The following is a 20,263-nucleotide window of genomic DNA, read 5'->3' on the forward strand; positions in this document are numbered from 1 at the left end:
ATGAGGTGTGAAGTATCTCCACACTCTGGAATAAACGTGTGCCAGAATGGATGAATCTGACAAAACACAGTTAGAAACAGAGAGTATGATAAACAACAGCTCTGTCGTATGAACTGACAGTAACTGTAAAGGCTGTAAATGTGTGTGTATGGTGTGAATCATATGAACAACATGATCCAGGCAGCTCTCCTCCCAGTTGTTGCTCAACACATTAAGACACCGGCAGACTTACAAAAGATCCCATAAAAGGAAATTGCAACATATGCTGAGGTTTTCACAGAAGGGGAAGTCAAAGCTGCGGAGGGTACTATTGAACATATATTTCAGTTGTTTAAAAAAAAAAAAAGATGGGTTTACTGGATATTCACGTGACCTGAAGAGGCTGCTGCCTTTATGGCCGGATATAACATCAGGGTGAGTTCTCTGTTTTGAACAATATAAAGTGCTGGGACCATTTCCCCCTGTAATCAGAATCCCTGACATCACTCTTATTGTTAGTTCAAGATCATATTATATCTATAGTGTCATTTCAGACAAGCTTTTACTAAGCAAAGCCCATGCTCACCAAGAACCAGAGGTGTGTAGTCTTATTTACTATCTTGATCCCTAACCCAACTGGACTTCTTGAAATCCCAAATCCCGGCATCTGGGAGAAAGATGAAGGCGGTGGAATGGAACAAGGACAAATCATAACAATACAGTGACAATATTAATGATTTATTCATCTACATTGTTTTTCTCACTTTTTCTAAAAGAAAACAAATCAAAACTCTAAGGTCCACCTGGTTTGCAGACAAACCAGGTTGGATGAGCACAAAGTTTTCTCTCTGCACCATAGAAAAACAAGCCATTCCAAACAGGCAGGTTTTGGAATGTCCAACCACCGTGAGAATAATCTCCATTCAATTATTTCAACTGTGGTTTGGGAGGAGTGGCCCTAACTTTAATCTCTACCGGTTTAACCTGTCACCCCCATAGTTAACCTGATTATTCAGTCACAGTTTTTGTGCATTGGTTTATTAAAGGCCAAATGTTTTACGGTTGGCGCAGCTAAAACGAACAATTCTACCATGATGTGGTAAAAAACACTGACCAATCAGCACTTATACTTCGGACATGAACTGATACAATTGTTGGAAAAAGTGACAGCAGAAATACAAAGAGGTCTTTGGTTGCAGGGTTTGCCGGATGTGTTTGTCTTTTATAAGTGTGACCATTTTATGTGTTCTCCACTGGTGTTTCATGGTCACCATCAGAGTTTATAGATTTAGTTATCGAAAAAAATTGACTGCTTTAAATGATTGAATTAAAACATCCTCAAACTCATGAGGCAAACAACTTCACACTGAAACTTCCTAACACATATTGATAATCTTCCAATCACCTGTATAATCACCCCAAAATTCATCCACAGAAAAGGTTCCCTCATCTGCAGGGGGGAAAAAACAAAAGTGTGGTCGAAACTTTTTTTCCACATGAGACTGAAAAAAAAAGCTTCTTGGATATGGCTTCTCAATTGTGGTTTTCGGCAGAGTTTTCAGAAGCGCATCCTGTGGGAGAAAAGTGTCATTCATATCAGGATTGTTGTTTGTTTATAAGAAAACTGTCCGTCTCCAGGGAATTCCTCTGCGCTGTGAGGAAGCCCGGGTGTGTGCTAACACCTCTGCATGACTACAACACCTCTACAGTGATCAGTATCAGCTTGTGATTGTGATGGAAACCAAAGACTTTCTCCGGTGACTATTTAGGTTCGCTTGGTCCATTATTGCAGATTGTAAACTTGAGCCTGATTGATTCGTCCTTTGGCTGAGAACATTGTGCGATATCAGCCTTTCAGACTGTATAAGAATTAAAGTTTGTCAACATGAAAACTTCTATTTAAATGAAAGACAATGTAGAAAAGATGTGCTTTCAATATTTTACTCATAAAGGTTTACGTTCTTTATTGAAATTCTAGAATTTTGGCTTGGTTTTCTATTGTTTATAGTTACTTATAATGAGGTGTATGGTGAAACTTTTAAATATTAAGTCTAAATTATTGTCATAAGGTTTTGGTAATGAAATCTTAGGAATCATTACCAATATTGTCTATGTATATATATACATATTGTAAGATGCCACAGTAGAGGAGTGTTTGGACAAACTATTATCGTATATTCTATGTAGCCGAGAGGTCGATGATGTTGTAGAAGTTGTTGATGATGAAGAAAGGACTCCGAGGACCTAGTACCTTCAGTATAACAAAGTTTATTACACAGAAGTTTCACAGGTCAGGACGGGCACCATGGTATACCCGGAGACATCACACAGCCAAATGGTGAAAATCTAACTTGCAGGTGTCTTACACACAGTTATATAGGGACATTGGTTCCTCCCTTGACTTCAGGTAAATGACGTCCCCTTATGGGATGTTTGACTAAATGAGGGCACGTTTTTGTGTCCGAACATGAAGACAAATTGGTCAAAAAGATTCCATCCACCAGCTGGTCAAGACAACTCCCTAGGTCAAAGGTCATACCAAAAAGGTAGAGCGTAAATAAGACAAACATCTGGTGGACTCTCTGAGAATGTCTGAGTGTCCAGAGGGCAAGCACCATAAGTGTAAGCCTATCATTATGTTTTAAGCACATGTCAACATGTTTTACTCTAACGAATACATGACACTATCCAATTCAATGGTGAGAGTTTTTAGCCTGATAGAATATTATAGTTTAGTGCTATCCGACTTATTATGATTTTTTTAATAGGCAAATAATAACATATTTTCTTATTAAGCTTATTTTATTTCATATCTTTCAGGCTGAAACACTGCAGTTGATGTTTTGTCTCTAAGTTTTGTTCTGTACTTATTTTAAGTTTCAGGTTATTGCCATTAAGGTTAACTTATGTTATTCTATGTTATGTTGAGTGTTTATTTTCTAGTTAGGGTAATATTGTTGGTGAATGGTTTTGTTGATGGTGTGTTGAAATGCAGAGGAAAGTGAACAGAGGAGTTAAGAGGTGGAATGTAAACATGCTGTTCCTCCTCTTTGTGTGTGTGTGGGTGTGTGTCTCCGTTGTGTGGAGGTGGGACAGAACGATTGAGTCACCAGCTGAGCTGTGGTGGAGCCTCCCCTCTGCACACTTGGATCTGCAGAGCTGTCTACACTCGCCCATCCTTCCTCCTCCTGCTCGGTGCCTGTGATTCCTTTGAGGTGAGTCATCAATTTTAAGATATGACTGCTGTTTGCTGCCTGATTTCTTACTTGTGATTTCTTACTTGTCCATATTAACTCTTATATTAAATAATTTGTCCCTGATCAGCTCCCTTTCTACTTACATTGCCAAAAAATCCTGTTTGAATATCTGACCACAAAGGGCTCAGTAGATCAGAGCTTCCCAAACTGCTTGAGGAGGCTTGAGGAACACTCAAAACTGAGCCTCTGTAAGCCCAAAGCCAGACAGAGTTTAACACACCACTGAGGTGAAGGCATTTAAACAGTGTTTTTTTGTCATTACAACTAATGAATTATTATTATGTATAATTGTGATCTCAGAATGACCATCATTATCATTTCGAATGAGAAGTGATAATTTAATATCAGAAATCACACTTTTCTGAACAATTATTTAAATGTATAGTATAATTTTTTTTGCTGTTGTTGCCCGGAAGAAATAGAACATCTTTTGATGAATTTGACAAATATGTTTTTTCATAGCCCAGTACGACACCCACCTAAAATAGCTACCATTTCCTTTGGGTACTATGTAAAACACTGGTAGACATAATTTAACATATAACATTGATAAGATTTGCTTTTTCTTATTTTTGCGATATAATGCACTGCGTTCTTTTCACTTTTATGAGCAAGTTGTGTTTGACTGTCAAACAAGTGCGCGTGGTTTCTCAGCAATAGAGTCTAGACACTTTTATCATTGTACTTTGTCCCGTCCGTCACAGCTGAGACATGCTCGTCTGTGTGTGTGTGTGTGTGTGTATGAATTAGTGCCGTGCTAAATTCACAGAACAATCATCATCAACTGCTCTTTATTCAAATTGCCACCACAGCAGGAAGATACTTAAAGCGACACAATGTATGATTATCATTTATACTCAGGATCCACCTACAGGTGGGATGAATAAATCACTGTGGGAAATACTCATTGCAACCTGAATAACTCGTCGTGCGCTGTAGGAGGGGTTTTTCCCTTTGTTTTCCTTTTGAAAGAGTTAGATGAGATCTTGAGAGGAGTTCAGCATCTCCTCTGTCAACCCTCATTCAGGAGATTTATATTTGGATATTTCCAACAACTGCAGCTTCCTCATGACCTCACTTAAGGAAAGATATATTTCATCTTCATCAGAATATTCCCATGTTTTTTTTCCTCCAGTTTTTACTGCTGTACGTCTCTGGAGGCTGCTGATTCTGCATCTTTAATTTCATAGATATTTTCCCAGAGAGTTAAAAATAAAGTGGTTTAGTTGAACATTATAATCAAATGTGTGTTCTTCTAATGGCCAGCTTCCTGTCTGCAAAACAAAATAGTCCTGAGCAGATGTTTAACGTGTATTAAGATGTCTGTCATGCTAAATATTCTTTTCTCAGTAAGTCCTTATTTGCAAATCATTAGCTCTAAGATAAACAAAGCTTTCCTGGATGTGACCTGCACTCTCTCAAACACAGTGAGACAGTCAGCTAAACAACTTCATGCAGCTTGTATTGAGGATGTGCACTAAAGACTAGTGTTTCAATTCTCCATCTTAACCCGGGGTCACATCCTCTTGCCCAAAACTTGTGCTTCGCTCAGCTCTTCTCCTCCATCGCCCTAGGAACATGAGAGCCGTTTCCCCAAATCATCCTACAGCTTAGAAGAAGGTCGTCACCCTACTGCTACACTGTGTTGAGATTAAATCAGCCCTAAAACCAAATTCACTTGACACCATCCCTCCAAATCACAGTTGATATTGGGCGAGAGGCCAGTAACACTCTGGACAGGTGGAAAGCATGTCACAGAGCCGAAAAACATCAATTAACTTTAAATGTACTTAAATTTAGAGTCCCCAATTAAACCAACACCAATCTGCATGTCTTTGTAATGTGAGAGGAAGCTGAGGGACCTGAGAAAAAAAACACACAAAAATGGGGAGAACATGAAATCGACAAAAGAGAAGTAGCAACAATTCTGGTCGTGAGTGTTGTAGTAGGTTTTTAATGTAAAAGTGCCAAATAAACTCTGATTGCAAATTTGTTACATTATATGAGATACTAAGTGGAATACATTTCGTTTTGAACGCGTGGCTGGATAAAAAAGGAAAGATTAAATATTAGCTTTATTTTCATTCAGACCATCCACTTAACATTAACACAGTAGAATTAAATAACATTTTGCATCCAGCTCATGAACGTAATTTGGAACATTACAGTTTCCTAATTACGTGTCAATGGTAAAATAGTCAAAATAGATGAACGAATAATTAGATAAATATGGTACAGAAATAATCTGATGATGCCACTTTTCTATTTTTATATTCAAGAAAAAAGACTGCACCTTTATCAACATTGAAAACGATTAACACTTTTCCAATTTCATCGTTGTTTTGGTCTGTTAAAACTAGTATTTTGAAGTTGCACTGAATGGCCATTTTGTTGACAGTATAAAGACATAGATTAATTAATAATGTAAATAGTCAAATAATGAGAAATAATGCAGCATCACTTTTCCAGTTCCTTGTATAAATACACAGGTTCATTGTGTCATCTTGTGTTTGTTGTTCAGTCGCACAGTATCAGCTGAGGCACATTTTGCAGCGGCCGCCTCACGTTTGTTTGGCCAGTGTATCAGGATGATTATCTGCATTTTGGTGATGACTCATACTTTCACACTATTAATACTCAAACAAGGAAATTCACTTTAAGACTGTCCACACTAACAGTATCAATATTCTTTATTAGTGTACTTTATTCCTAAGATTGATAACATAACACTGAATTAATAAGAAAACAAAATTTACCTCATGTTGTTTATCAACCAGTGACGTATTCTGGAGACCTTGAACCTGTGATTGCTCTCTTGTGTGTGGTGCAACCGCTGTCCCAAAAACAGATGGACAAAGTTTGCACGACTGAGCAGATTTGTAGGACAACACATCCGAGCTGAATGCAAACACAAACTCAGGGACGCGTGTTCCTCTCTGTTAGTTTGCGGCAGTGAAATCAAACATTGCACAAATTTTGTTCAGTATATGAGGCCCACTTCCCAACAGTGTTTGTTGTACAGGATAAGCACATGGTGATGATATTTCCACCAGCCTCTCCCACCAGCCTCTTCCTCCTTCCCCCATCTGTTATCACCAGTTAAAGGAAACTTCTATTAGCGTCCTCTTATTGTCTGGATCCAGCAGTAGTCTGTTCCAAATCCGACTGAAAATAGCTTAGTCACGCCCCAGAGGCCTTCTCCTATGAAGCCCACATTTATAGACCAAACCCATGCACACATTCTGCAGCTTGTTGAAGACTGCTGGGCCTTGGTGGAGATATCGATAATGAATGTTTTGTAATGACCAAATTCACAAATTAACACTTGACTTACCAACAGTGTGGTAGATGGGATGACCGGTATTTTAGATATGTTAAGCACATAGAGAGATTCCTTTAAATTTAGTAAGATAGCAGAAGTAAGCTACACCTGCATTTGCGTGACAAAGGATCAGGGTGAGAATTTTTTTGACGATTACTTTTGTGTTACCCCACATTGTGCACCTATAATGAAATGATGATTCTGCAGGAATTGCAAACTACTGTGGGAGAAGACAAAACATAGCACAAAGGAACATAAAAGTAATCGTCAAAGACATCCTTATCATTACCCTCTGTAGATTTGCAGCTGAAATTAGAATCATCTTGTAGTGTAGAAATAGCAGTTTCGGTTTAAAAAGCAGACATGTGAAAAGGCAGGAGTGTAGCAACACTGCAGTCAGGGAGTGGGTTAACAGTAACATGTTGGAGAAAACAAAAGGTGTAAAGATAAGGAGCTCTAATATGAAATAATAAAATTGACACATGTTAACCACCAGTGTTATTTATTTATTTTCTGTCAGTCTGTTGTAGTGATCAAATTGAAAGAAAACACAAGTTGAAACCATCAAACCCGTAAACTAAACCTTGATTCAACCTGCTACACCGGTAACCACCAACACCTCAATGTCTCAAGCAGCAAGAAGATTTACACTGCTTCTCTTTACCCTGTGTGACTGAGTCACTTGCGTAGCCTCGGCCTCCCACGTGTTCTCCCAAGTATCTGCTCTGCTGAACCGGCCTCGCTCTTCCCACGCTCCTCCCCGCTCAGACTTGTCCCAGAGCAAAACTATTGCAGCCTCAGCTCTCCTGAAATTCTGGTTCGCTTAAAATCAGACTCAGCAGTAGAAATCTGTTGTAAATTAATAGTAATGAAAATATATATCTCTAATCATCCTCCTGCCCTTAAAGCTAAGTTTTAAATGTAATTTTAATCAATAAATTAACATCAAATTTCAGTTTTTCAATCAAAACGGAAATTATCATGGACTCTATGGTTAAATATGACAAGTGATTCTAAAACATCCCCTGGGAAATTTGCTAATTTAATCATATCAGCATCCTGTAGCTTAAAAGCAAATTGACCTTTACCCAAGGAAGTTCATTGTTGAATTTGGACACCTGATTCGATCACTATCAATAAAATTTGATTTGAGCAGACTTCACTTGCTGAGGCTAAATTACTCTTATTATAACTCTGCAACCAGCATCACCACCAACCAAGCAAAAAGACCAAACAGGCGGATTCAAAACAGGCACTGCACTTTTAATAATATGTTTACTATAGGTGAAATCTTAATGAGGTTCTTGACACTAGAGGATGTTACTGGAGGTCAATGGAATTTGATTTCTGCATGTGGGTCCTGATGTCAGTGGCCTGTCAGTCTCCATTACGTCTGGAAGTCTGGACCAAATGGCACATGTCCAAGTTCCAGCACCGTCACGTCTCAGAAAATAAAGATCGCAAAACCTCACAACCTGCAGCACTTAGCTCTCACATGCAGCCAGACAAACCTCCAGCGCTCAACTTATCAACACAGCACTGTTTCCATCTCTATCTCCTCTGCAGAAGCTCTTCCTGTGGTGAGAGGTGCGCGTTCTGAGGTTAAGATCGTTTTCTCCTTGCCTATCTATTTTCTCATTTTGTTGCTATTGTTAACAAACGGCCCAGGGAAGAGTTTGACTGCTATGAGCGGCCTCAGGCAAGATAAGATGAATTCTATATAGTTTGTGCATGATTCTATGAACATTTATATCCATACGCTTCAGTATGTGTCACTCAATTTGAAAAGAAAGCAACTGAGCAGTGATGCATTCCCTTTGCATGCTGTATATAACCCACAGGATTTTTCAGGGGCCATAAAGGCTCCACTTGTTTACTTGGGTACTACAGCTTTAAGTTGGGGACAGTGCCCCCTGGTACCCTAAAGCGGCAATGCTAACTTTTTTAAATTGTAACACTGCTATTTCATAATTACTCTGTCAAGCCGCCATTTATGCCATATGATATAAGATCAATATGTTTTTTACCTGTTAAATGTTCTTTGGTGTAGATTTCCTCACTTCCTGAGGGTTAAGAACAGAGGATGCTGCAACATTTACAGCGCTATGAGACAAATTGTGATTTGTGAATATGGGCTGTACAACTAAGATTTGATTTATTGATTGACAGAGTGTTTGCTCTCACCAAATTGAATGCATTACCACCCTACATGATTTCATTTTCTGCCTTCATAGTGACATCATGATGACATTAATCACACCACATGATCATGACTCTTTTTTCACTGTGTACAAGCCTGAGGTTGTGACTATAGGATGCATAGGATGAAAGATACCTTAAAAATGTTATTGTTCTTTCATTTTCTATTCTCCCTGTCTCCCTGAAATCACTGCCGGGTTTCCCATTAATCAGCCAGACTGTGGTGGCCTGTCATCGTGACATTACACTGAAGATTAAAGATCACCGACTCAGTTGTTTTAGGCTTCATTAAAAATATGCATCTCATGAAACACCTGGGGTACTTGCTTACTAACTTGTAACTGCCAGCCATGTGTGAGCATGTGGTTGAAGATGTGGTTAGATAAGATCATTCGTTATCTTCACACTTTCCTGTTTAAATTTGGTCTCACACCAAGTTCACAGCTTCTGCCTTTGCAACCAATTTAACCATGTACGTTGAAGAGGGAGTCATGAAAAATGCTTTAAGAGTCAATCGGATACTATGGAACATGAAAAAACATAACTAGTATAACAAAAAATAATCCTCCAAAACAATCGCTAAAAGAAGAAGCATCCTCATTCTAGTAGTTTCCGTTATTCTTTTAATATATTTCAAAGCTTATAATGAAGTGTAATATATATTTTTTTCTTTAGCACTTTAAATTTAAATTTCTTTGCCTATGTTTTCTTAACAGGGTGATTCGCTTTTTTTCACCAGATCTGTGCCACATCCTGTCAACAACAATGTTCTCTGATTATCTTACCATTTGACAGTAGAGGGTACAAGAAGAGTTGAATGTCTCATATACGTCTCTATCACTTCAGAGGATTTCACATTGACCTAGTAGGTGAAACCTGGAGACATATTTTCTATTACTTCCCTGACCTCAATATGTTGAGATTAACATATTTCGATTATTTTCCCAATGATTAAGACAAGTTCTTGTAGTTCGACTGAGTAAAAAGATTTCATATTATGAGTCATACCTTGGCCACACACACACACACTCACACACACACACACACACACACACACACACAAAACCCGACTGACTTAGTACAACACATGAAGTCGTTGTACAAGTTTGAGCAAAAAGTAGAAACATGTCTGCAGAGTTCATTCATAAACTTACAGGCAGCTCTGAGTAGGAGGGTTCACTTGGAAGTGAACAGAGTTCAGGAATGCTGGGCTTCTCTCCAGCTCCGAAGCAACGCGTCACATTCTGTTGGAGGTTTCTCAATAAATGACTCTTTAAAAATACCACAACGATTGTGATCTACTTCTGTGGCTTAGAGGGAGAAGAAGGGTGGGAGACAGAGGAGAAACCGTTTTAAGAAGAGAAGGTAGGATGAAGGGAAAACTGATCTTTCTGCTGATCATGGCTGTGTTTGTAAATGTGTTGTTAATCTGTTGGATTTACAGGATTTTCCCTCTGTCTCGTAGCACATGTTCATTTTCTTACATTTGCTTATGTGTGTGTTTTTCAGCCATGAGTCACACTCCAACACTCAGAAGCCTTCTCTTTTTCTTCGGGTTGTATGGGATCTGTTCAGGATCTCTACAAGGTGAGTTTCACACACACCGATACACACACACACACAAACATATTGTAAATATTTTTGTGAATTGTATGTTTTTTTGTAAAACAGTTTATATTTCTTGTTCTTGGCTTTTATGTCTAACTTAGTCCATAGGGCTATACAAAAGGATTTTATCGCCATCTTGTGACCTTTGAGACAACTGCATGTGTAACGTGTCATCACAGCTTTAGCTCTAAAAACTATTAAATATGTTATGTTGTATTTTAGTGCACCGCTTTTCCTTGTATAATGACAATGCAGGCTTTCCATTCTATTCTATTCTATTTGTAGTAGATGCGCTGAGCGCCAACCAGCCAACAACATTATAGGATTATGTAATTTGGCTCAAAGCAGCTCAGTATAACATTATCAGCTGAGCTTTATATGTTGAAGTGCTGCTGGACAAGAAAAAAACTAAACAACCAAGACTAATTCTACTTTAATTTCATTTTCTTTTGGCAAAAATATTTTAAACATTGTTACACGTCTTCTCTATCCTCTTTATTCATATTAGACACCGTCGTTTCTCATCAATGTTATCAATATTGTAATTTTGTTGATTTACATCTGTCACACATCTGTCAGTCACTCCCTTCAAAAGTTGAGGACAAATGTGTTGTATACAGCCATGTTAGGAAAACTGTAAAACATTGATTCGAATGTCTTTGAAAAACTTCTTCACAGCCCTATTACCATTAATGTCAGTGGTAACACTTGGCTGCTCCAGATGTGAAGGCAGCGACGACCACAGGCTCTGCCCCAATGGGAAACCAGAATCCGTTAAATTATTGCTTCACAAACTGACCAGTCATTTTAGTTCCAGTTGAATCAGAGAGAAGAAAACTGTGATGAGAGCATCATGGAAAAATACTGGAAGTCAGGCTTAATGTCCTCTGGGCAGCTCTAAACCTCAGAGCTATAAGTGAATGCTGAAAATAAAAACATCCAATGAGAAACAAATGTTTGAACTTTCCTCTAAAAACACTTTTAGTAATTAAATATATAATAAAGGCAGTGTGGCATTGTCTGACAAATGTGTTCTAGTTAGAAAAAGTTAGCTGTAAGCTCTATCTATTGACTCACTGAATTAATGACAAATCCATCCTCCATTTAGATGCAGACAACTGTACCAACTACAGACTCCAGTTTGAGAAAGTGTTCTCTGTTCCTGGGGAAATGGCGATGCTGAACAGCACCTTGGTGTCTCCAGACGTCTTCGACTTCAACACCGTCCCTTACACCATCACCTGGTTAGACTCCAAGACCGGTGAAGAGATAAGCAACCAGACGGGTCGAGTCCTGGTGCGAGGGGAGACTCTGTGGTTTCTGAACGTAACGCTGGACGACAGCGGGGAATATGTGACCATACTGAGGTACAGAGCAGGGATAGAAACATCAAAACAAGCTGAAGGAAGCAACAGAAAATATATCCTGATGTGGAACATAGGAACACTTGAAGTAAACCCATTGTCCATTAGAGGGCAATATAAGCTTTACCTGTTGCAGTAGCTGTTGACCAATCAGAAGGATCGGATACTAAACATGGAGAAAGACACCAACAACTTCCATCAGCAGTTAATGAGCCTCAACACAGATATAGATGGACTCTAGCTTTTAGATTTATAGGGCTGAGACATCTATACATTTCAGGAGGTTTGACAGTTGGTTTTGTTGTTCTTATCCTACAAAAGATCATGATTCAGCATCTCAATGGAAAATTTAAATTAAAAAGAGAGGACATATATAATTTTTCTGTTTAATTTCCGACAGAACTCCTTCTCGGTGCTACAGACAGGCCACCAAGCTGGTCGTTCACCTGCCGCTTCCTGGAGAATGTGGGAGGCCTAAAAAAATTCGTCAAATACTCACAAAAGGCATCAATGACAAACTCTCCTGTCCCCTGAATGACTACATCTATAAACTGGACAGCTACAATGTCAGCATCTCCCTCACTTGGCACAAAGTGAGTTTTCTCCATCGCTTCTTCTATTCAGATAATTTAACATACGTAATCATTGGACGTGTCGGTTTGATTCATCATTAGAGCTACATTTATCAAATGTTGGTAGATTCAATTTTTTAGCTCTCTGTTTGTTTGAAACACCAACTTTCTCTAGGTGGCGCCCTTTTCTGCAAGTATTAAGGCCATTTAAAGGGGAAAGAAATCAGCGGCCCCCAGTCTCTTTTCTCTGATGGCTTCTTCAGCCTGGTCTCCTTCGTCGTCTGTCCATTTTTTAAACACGGGAATGTCGCGTTTCCAACCGTGTTATTAAGTTCTTACAGGACCGACAAATGCGATTCGATTTGTTTGATGTGTTGTGGAGTTGTAATCCTAAACGGAGAACTTGTTCGTACGTGCATTCACCTTTACGCCGAGTTCACACCGGACGCTGAAGCGACGCCAAAGCGACGCGTAAGCGGAGCACCAAACCTTAAAAAACAGCTGGCTCCCATCCACTCCCATGTTAAACCTCTGTTGCTTAATGTTGGAGCAACAAGTAAGTATATGCTTTTATACTACTGGATCAACCGATGATATTATAAGCGCTGCCCGGCGCTTCAGCGTCCGGTGTGAACCCGGCGTTACTGTTTCTCGCAAAAATGCTGATCGTGTTGGTAAGTTCTCCGTGTATCCTCAAATTATTTTTACAACACCAGCAAAAATCTTTTTTACTGATCTTCTTCTTCTACTTGAGTTCTGTTTACAACAACAATGCGTCGCTTAACATACGTGACATACTACGTTGCTCTGATTGGTTTTAGGTCTATCCAATTGAGCGAAGAGGCAGTTTTTTCCTGGTTCGGTTGAAACACGCCCCATAATCACAGCCCATTGGACTAGTATCAGACTCATATTCTGACTAGAATGACAACTTCAGGCATAGATTATTACAGTAGTGCATCATAAACGGTGTTGAAAATACAGAAAATCCTGATCTATATTTATTTTCTTCTTCTAGGGTTGTGAGCCCATACGGAATGAAATGGACGAATATATCTACAGGCCCAGGTCCACGCTGCTTATCAACAAGGTGGACGGTAAAAACCACCACAACTACACCTGCACTCTGAACTTCACTCTCGGAGGTGTCACAGGATCCGTGTCGGAGACGATTGATGCGTGTGTCATAGGTGAGAAAACTAGTTTACAAGAGAGGAACTTGAATTCCAGTTTAATTGTAAATTTCTTGTTGTATGCCAAAAAACAATATCATGATATCTACGTCGTCTTAACTGACAGGATTAATCAAAAACTGATGGATGGATTATTATGAAACTTCCTTTGTAATGTTGCGAAGATCTGGATAAGGGGGTCGGATCTTTGAAAATTTGGTTTTCCATTAAGAGAAGCACTCAATCTCTTTCACAGTCTTTCATATTATCTGTGTTTTCAGAGGAGCATTCAATGGTTCCACAAGTGCATGAACCAACCAATGGAACAATCAGTGCACAGATAGGTGAGTCCCATAAGATTAAAGTGCACAACGCTACAGTGATCTACTGTGAACCTAACATACACTCCTGATCAAAATCTTAAGACCAGTTAAAAAATTGCATGAATTTGCATTTTGCACTGTTGAATCTTAGGAAGGTTCTAAGTAGAGCTTCAAAATGCAAAAAGAAGAAATGGGAACAAGAGACCAAAAGTTGTGAGCAGGCAATTTAATGAAAACAACAATTTAACTCAAATAGGCTGTTCATCGGCTGATCAAAAGTTTAAGACCACAGCTCAAAAAAAAAAAAAAAAAACTCCTAAAACAGAAATTAAAGTGTCAAAAACTGACTCAGTAATGAGTAGCTCCACCATTATTGTTGATCACTTCAAAAATTCGTTTTGGCATGCTTGATGCAAGTGTTTCCAAAAGGCTAGTGCGAATGTTGCGCCAAGTGGTGAAGATGGCTTTACGAACGGCATCCACTGTCTGGAACTGAAGTCCATTTTTGTAAACTTCCCTTGCCATCCATCCCCAAATGTTCTCAATTGGATTAAGATCAGGGGAACACGCAGGATGGTCCAAAAGAGTGATGTTATTCTCCTGGAAAAAAGTCTTGGTCAGACGGGCATTGTGAATTGGAGCGTTGTCCTGCTGAAAAACCCAGTCGTTACCACACAGACTAGGCCCTCAGTCATGAGGGATGCCCGCTGCAACATCTCCACATAGCCAGCTGCTGTTTGACGCCCCTGCACAACCTGGAGCTCCATTGTTCCATTGAAGGAAAAAGCACCCCAGATCATGATGGCGCCCCCTCCACTGTGCCGCGTAGAAAACATCTCAGGTGGCATCTCCTTGTCATGCCAGTAACGTTGGAAGCCATCAGGACCATCAAGGTTATATTTTTTCTCGTCAGAGAATAAAACTTTCTTCCACCTTTGAATGTCCCATGTTAGGTGCTCCCTTGCAAAGTCTAAACGGGCAATTTTGTGGCGTTGAAGGAGACGTGGCCTTTGAAGACGTTTCTTGTTTTTGAAGCCCTTCCTTCGCAGATGCCGTCTGATGGTTATTGGGCTGCAGTCAGCACCAGTAATGGCCTTAATTTGGGACGAGGATCGTCCCGTGTCTTGACGGACAGCCATTCGGATCCTCCGGCTCAGCGCCGGTGAGATTTTTTTGGGTCTACCACTTGATTTTTTTGTTCCATAACCCTGAGGATCTTTTAAGAAATGCAAAATGACTGTCTTACTGCGTCCAACCTCAGCAGCGATGGCACGTTGTGAGAGGCCTTGTTTATGCAGTTTAACAATCCTACCACGTTCAAAGACGGTGAGCTTTTTTGCCTTTGCCATCAAGAGATCTTCACAGTGTGATTACTTGACAGGAAATGACATGGAATCCAAATATTTGCACAGATTTTGGCTCTTAAAGGCTGTGGTCTTAAACTTTTGATCAGCTGATGAACAGCCTATTTGAGTTAAATTGTTGTTTTCAATAAATTGCCTGCTCACAACTTTTGGTCTCTTGTTCCCATTTCTTCTTTTTGCATTTTGAAGCTCTACTTAGAACCTTCCTAAGATCGCAAAATGCAAATTAATGCAATTTTTTAACTGGTCTTAAGATTTTGATCACAAAAGTATAAGGGCTCATGGGCATAAGAAGAAAAAAAGACATGGGAGATTTTTTTCTTTTTGTGCTTCAAGGATAAATTAAGAATTTCACGGTAAAACTAAATACATACATTTTTTATTTGTTGCATCTTGAGATTATTGACAATGGAATTTTGAAACTGACCGTAAAGTACTGTTTTGTGTCTTTAACTGAAATGTCGAGATTGAACATTGAATGAATCTCGCCATTCGGACTGCAAAACCTCTTCTCTTTTGTTTTTTGTTTCTTATTTCAGGCCGAAACATTCTTCCATACGAAAACAATGTGTAGATTGTGAAAATTCATCTTTTCTTTCTGGCACCTGAAACACACATTTACACAAACAGCACTATTCTCAGACATCCTGCTAGTGTCTGGACCTAAGTTACAGTTTCTGTCAATTGGAAAGTAATGGAAACCTAACATCTAATCAATAAATAACTGATGTTATTGTCTCTGTTTTTGTTTAGGAAGTAATTTCAGCCAGTTGTGCAGTGTCTTTGTGCCAGGTGTTGGGTTGCCCTTCGTTGACGTCTTATGGTGTCAACTAAATAAATTTGAGATATTTACCAGCATCGACCCTGCCGACCGCATCTACATCACATACCAACCGTCAGTCCTTTTGCCTTTTCTTATTTTACTTCTGTGATCTGCTGCTTCTGGGGTTACATCTTAATGTGAAATAAACTTTCATCTTTCTGTTCCAACCAGGTTGAGGCACCAAGACGGTCCCAACAAAGGTGTGTGGTTGGAGGTTCTGCTGACGTTTTCTGAGCTGAGGAAGGAAGATTTCCACATCAACTTCACTTGTCAAGCGCAGAGTAGCCGTGGACATCCTCAAGCATATTTTACTCTGGTACCAGCAGGTAGAAAACACAGAATACCCCCCAAACTATAAATACTGCACTGGGTTGTACACCTCCCTTTGACCAATGAATTATAATCAGTTCATCTTTGAGTCCAAGAGAAAACTGGCAAAATGTAAAGCAATTCCCTCAAGGCAGACTAGGGATATCACAACCAAGGGGGGGAAATATATTTTTCATGGACAACTTGACCTTGACCTTTGAACTTTAATCACCCACCATCGAATCAGTTAATAGGTGTGTCTAAGTGAACATTTGTTTAAAATATGAAATCCAGGGGCTCCTAAAAAATCATGTTCACAAGGCAATAAAGGGTTTGTGAGGTCAAAGCAGGGCCGGCCCTGGCAATGTTGGCGCCCTAGGCGAGATTTCAGATTGGCGCCCCCCAACATACACACACTAATTGTCATGCATCCCCAATAACTTATTGACTGTATACAGATGCACACACAGGCAGACAAAATTGTAAGCTATAAAAAATAATACAAATATATAATAAAAAATATAAAAACAAGAGATTATGTGCTTGTGTGTGTGTCTGTCTGTTTGGACACAACTGAGAAATGTGTGGATTAAGAACATAATTAAAGATGGGGAAATTTCCTCATGTGGGGGCTAAAATCTGGGAAAATGAAACTCCAGGAGAAGAGCGGAGAAATCTAAAGAATGGAGTCCATATTTGATCATTTATTTAATATATAAAATATATCACTTATATCGTTTAAAATTGATTTTCAGTGTGTTTTCCAAGCTGGCCGCGGCACTTCTCTGGTGCTTCCTGGCACTACGCTGCCGGTGCGAACAGCCCAATTATTTAACATGGGCTTGGAAAGGTGGCGGACCGCTATTCGTGGCGCTTCTACCTCCAGTGCGTCCCCGGGGATAGAGGATGATGGTGTGACGTTAATGTATTGTTTTACATGTTCATGTTTTGCATGTGTCACGTTACGATAAATCAGTCTCTTGTGCCTCTCTGCAATTTGCGGCCTAGGCAACCGCCTATGTCGCCTGCACCAGGAGCCGCCCCTGGGTCACAGTGTTCTTGACCTTTGACCGTCAACCTCCAGTCTAATCAGTTCATCCATGAGTAAAGTGAAACTTTGAACCAAATTTGAAGAAATTCTCTGAAGGCATTCTATGATGTTTGTCTCTGCAGATCCAAACATCCTGATTCCTATTGGGTCCCTGTTTGGTTGTGTGATGGTTTTCTTCATTATCAGTGTCATCATCTACTACATGTTCAAAGTCGACATCGTGCTGTGCTTCAGGAGAGTGTTTCCAGTCCTCTACACCAACAAAGGTATCACAACACTCAAAAACCCACAATGATGCTTTGACCTTGCAACACAACCTCACAATCTGAACCTCTACGTCATACGTCACTGCTCAACAGGGCAAAGAAACAAACTTACCACAGGACTGTCAGCACCATTCTCTATTTCAGTGTAGCTCGCTGATTTGGCAACAGAGCATTTAAAAGTTCCTGATTGTATTTGAATAACTGCTTTAAGTTAAATAGATGGATAGATAGATAGATAGATAGATAGATAGATGGATAGATGTACTTTATTGATCCCAAATTTAGAAATCTAAGGTTGACTCTTCAACCAGCTGGATATGTAATGATGTTGAAGAGAATGATAACCGAACCAAACAGACTCAAACTTCTAGAAATAATAACAATTATAATAGAAAGTATTTCATGGTGCCTTTCTTGACAACTGTCAATACAAACACGTGAGACGCATGAATAGTTCAAAGTGAAATCAGTTTCAGAGGCAAAGACATCTAACAACATTTGTTTTGGAGTTGTGATTTGAATTGTGCATTTTGTATAAAATCAATCATGAATAAGTCCCAATAATTTCTTGGCCATAGCACCCAAATCTGACATGATAGAATTGCATCATTTATTACTTGCTTATAAGAATAAAGCAGTGTGTGCAGCAGTGTGTGACATCAGACCACAGAATGAGTTGAGATTTATCCCCAGGCTTTTGATAAGCTCTTCTTCTCTTCTGTGTCAGATATGGATGGGAGGCTGTATGACGCCTACGTGGCATGCCTACAGCCCTGTGCCATCGGATTCAGCGAGGAGGTGGAGACGTTCACCCTCCAGACTCTCCCCAGAGTGTTGGAAAAGGCCTGTGGCTACAAACTCTTCATAGCAGGCCGTGACTGTGTCCCCGGGGAGGGTAAGTCACCTGCATGGCACAGACGACACTGTATTAACTCATAGATGGCGTCCAGTCAAAGTTAAATGGGTCTATTTCTTTAATGGAAGTCGTACATTTCTCTCCATCTTCTCGTTTCCTCCCTCCAGCCATAGTGGACTCAGTGGAGGAGAACATACAAGCCAGCCGGCGCCTCCTCCTGCTCTACACTGCCTCCACTTTCAGCAGCAAAAAACACACAAGCAGCACAAGCAGCTCGAGCAGCAACAATAACAACCTCTCTAAGAACAACAACAGCGAAGACAACGGTGAAAGCAAGATGGGTGAGGGAGGCAGCGGCGAAAGAAGTGAAGAAGTCTTTCCAGACACGAGGCAGAATCTGGAGGTTCTGCTAGCAATGCACAAAACGCTACTGGAGGGATCGCTCAAGGTGAATAACCAGACGATTGTTGACAGGGGATTCATGTTTTACCTACACAAATGTAATTCCTGCATAGAGGAACCTCTAAAGTGCAACCCAGGTCCAGTGGAGTTCCTCTGTCTCAATGTTGAAACAAAAATAAATTGTTATTGTTTTATATAGCTCACAGTGCACGATTTGCTTTTTGACCCCATCGGCTATCGTCTGATGACGAATTAGCTGCTGGGGACAACTGGCACTATTTTGGGGCTTCCAGTGAAAAACATCAGATACATTGGTCAAGGCTCTGTCGACTTGCTTCTTTTATCACACAAGGCGAACATTTAACCATAAAAAACAATATCACTTTTTGTGTTCTAGGTCCTAGAACATTTAGTCTCATCTCCATTTACAGCTATCTTTATATGAACTCAGATGAATTGAAAAGGGGATGGCCTTTGCATTTCAGTCAATGTGTTCCCAAACTAGGAAACCAGAACACTTGCTACCCCACACATCTGGTCCTTCACCTGCAGATTCTGCATATGCACCTGCAAAATCTGTTCTTAAAAATGATGGTTTCATTGATTAAACTTTCTTTAGTTCTGTACTGAAACACAGTATTCTGGTTCTAACTTGAGTTGCTGCTTTACAGGTGGTTCTGGTTGAGTTGGAAGAGATCACCTCGGCTCAGCTGGCTCTCTTCCCGGAGTCGGTGCAACACCTGAGGAAGAAGCAGGGTGCAGTGTGTTGGTGGAGGGAGCAAAGGAAGAAGCAAAGAAGGAGGACATGTATGACGAGGAGAGAGGATGAGGAGAAGGCCGAAGGGGACGTGCAGCTGTCACCGTCCCTCTCTCCTTCCTCCAGGTTTTGGAAGGAGATCAGGTATTATATGCCAGTGAGGGGCAAGAGGGCGGTCTACCCCGAGAGAACTGCCCTGTTGAACTTATGATGGGCTAACGATATGCTTCAGAAATACTGTGTTGTCAGAGTAAGCTGTGAGGTGAACAGCGGGACTTTCCTTCAGCTCATGGACCTTTTCAATTTGCACATTTTGGGTGGTAAAACTTGTGCAGAGGATTCCAGTCTGGATGATCTTGCATGACCTGATCTGTTGATATTCCATAGCAAGTGGAGACTGAAGAATCACCTGGATAAAGGAGGACGGATCAAATAGAATCATCACGTATAAAAGTCCAATGTACATATGTAAAAAAAAGAAGTAAACTGTGAATTTTTCATTAATTGTTGTTTATTTGTTTTCATGCATCAAGGCACAACACAAGGTTCTCGTTAAAAATAAAAAATACTGTATGCAGAAATGGTTCATTGCAATAATTATTTTTATTTAATGATGAACTTTTTCAGGTATTGTTATGA

At 39.9% G+C, this 20,263-nt stretch overlaps 1 protein-coding gene across 3 annotated transcripts; it reads left to right on the forward strand.

Annotated features, from left to right (window-relative positions):
• Positions 1-287: 287 nt before the first annotated feature.
• Positions 288-20,205, forward strand: LOC128455804 (interleukin-1 receptor type 1). Of its 3 annotated transcripts, XM_053439679.1 has the most exons (13): positions 288-414; positions 3,067-3,194; positions 10,267-10,344; positions 11,474-11,732; positions 12,130-12,322; positions 13,320-13,491; positions 13,755-13,817; positions 15,914-16,055; positions 16,155-16,309; positions 17,466-17,609; positions 18,337-18,504; positions 18,633-18,913; positions 19,539-20,205. In XM_053439679.1, exons 3-13 carry the CDS (start codon positions 10,269-10,271, stop codon positions 19,833-19,835), a joined length of 1,950 nt encoding a protein of 649 aa, XP_053295654.1. In that variant the 5' UTR covers positions 288-414; positions 3,067-3,194; positions 10,267-10,268; the 3' UTR covers positions 19,836-20,205. The 3 variants fall into 3 exon arrangements, with proteins under 3 accessions (XP_053295654.1, XP_053295655.1, XP_053295656.1); XM_053439680.1 differs by lacking the exon at positions 288-414 and having other exon boundaries at positions 3,040-3,194; XM_053439681.1 differs by lacking the exons at positions 288-414; positions 3,067-3,194 and adding an exon at positions 8,621-10,122.
• Positions 20,206-20,263: the final 58 nt, after the last annotated feature.

The sequence above is a fragment of the Pleuronectes platessa genome, chromosome 14, assembly GCF_947347685.1.
Source record: "Pleuronectes platessa chromosome 14, fPlePla1.1, whole genome shotgun sequence".
NCBI lineage: Eukaryota > Metazoa > Chordata > Actinopteri > Pleuronectiformes > Pleuronectidae > Pleuronectes > Pleuronectes platessa.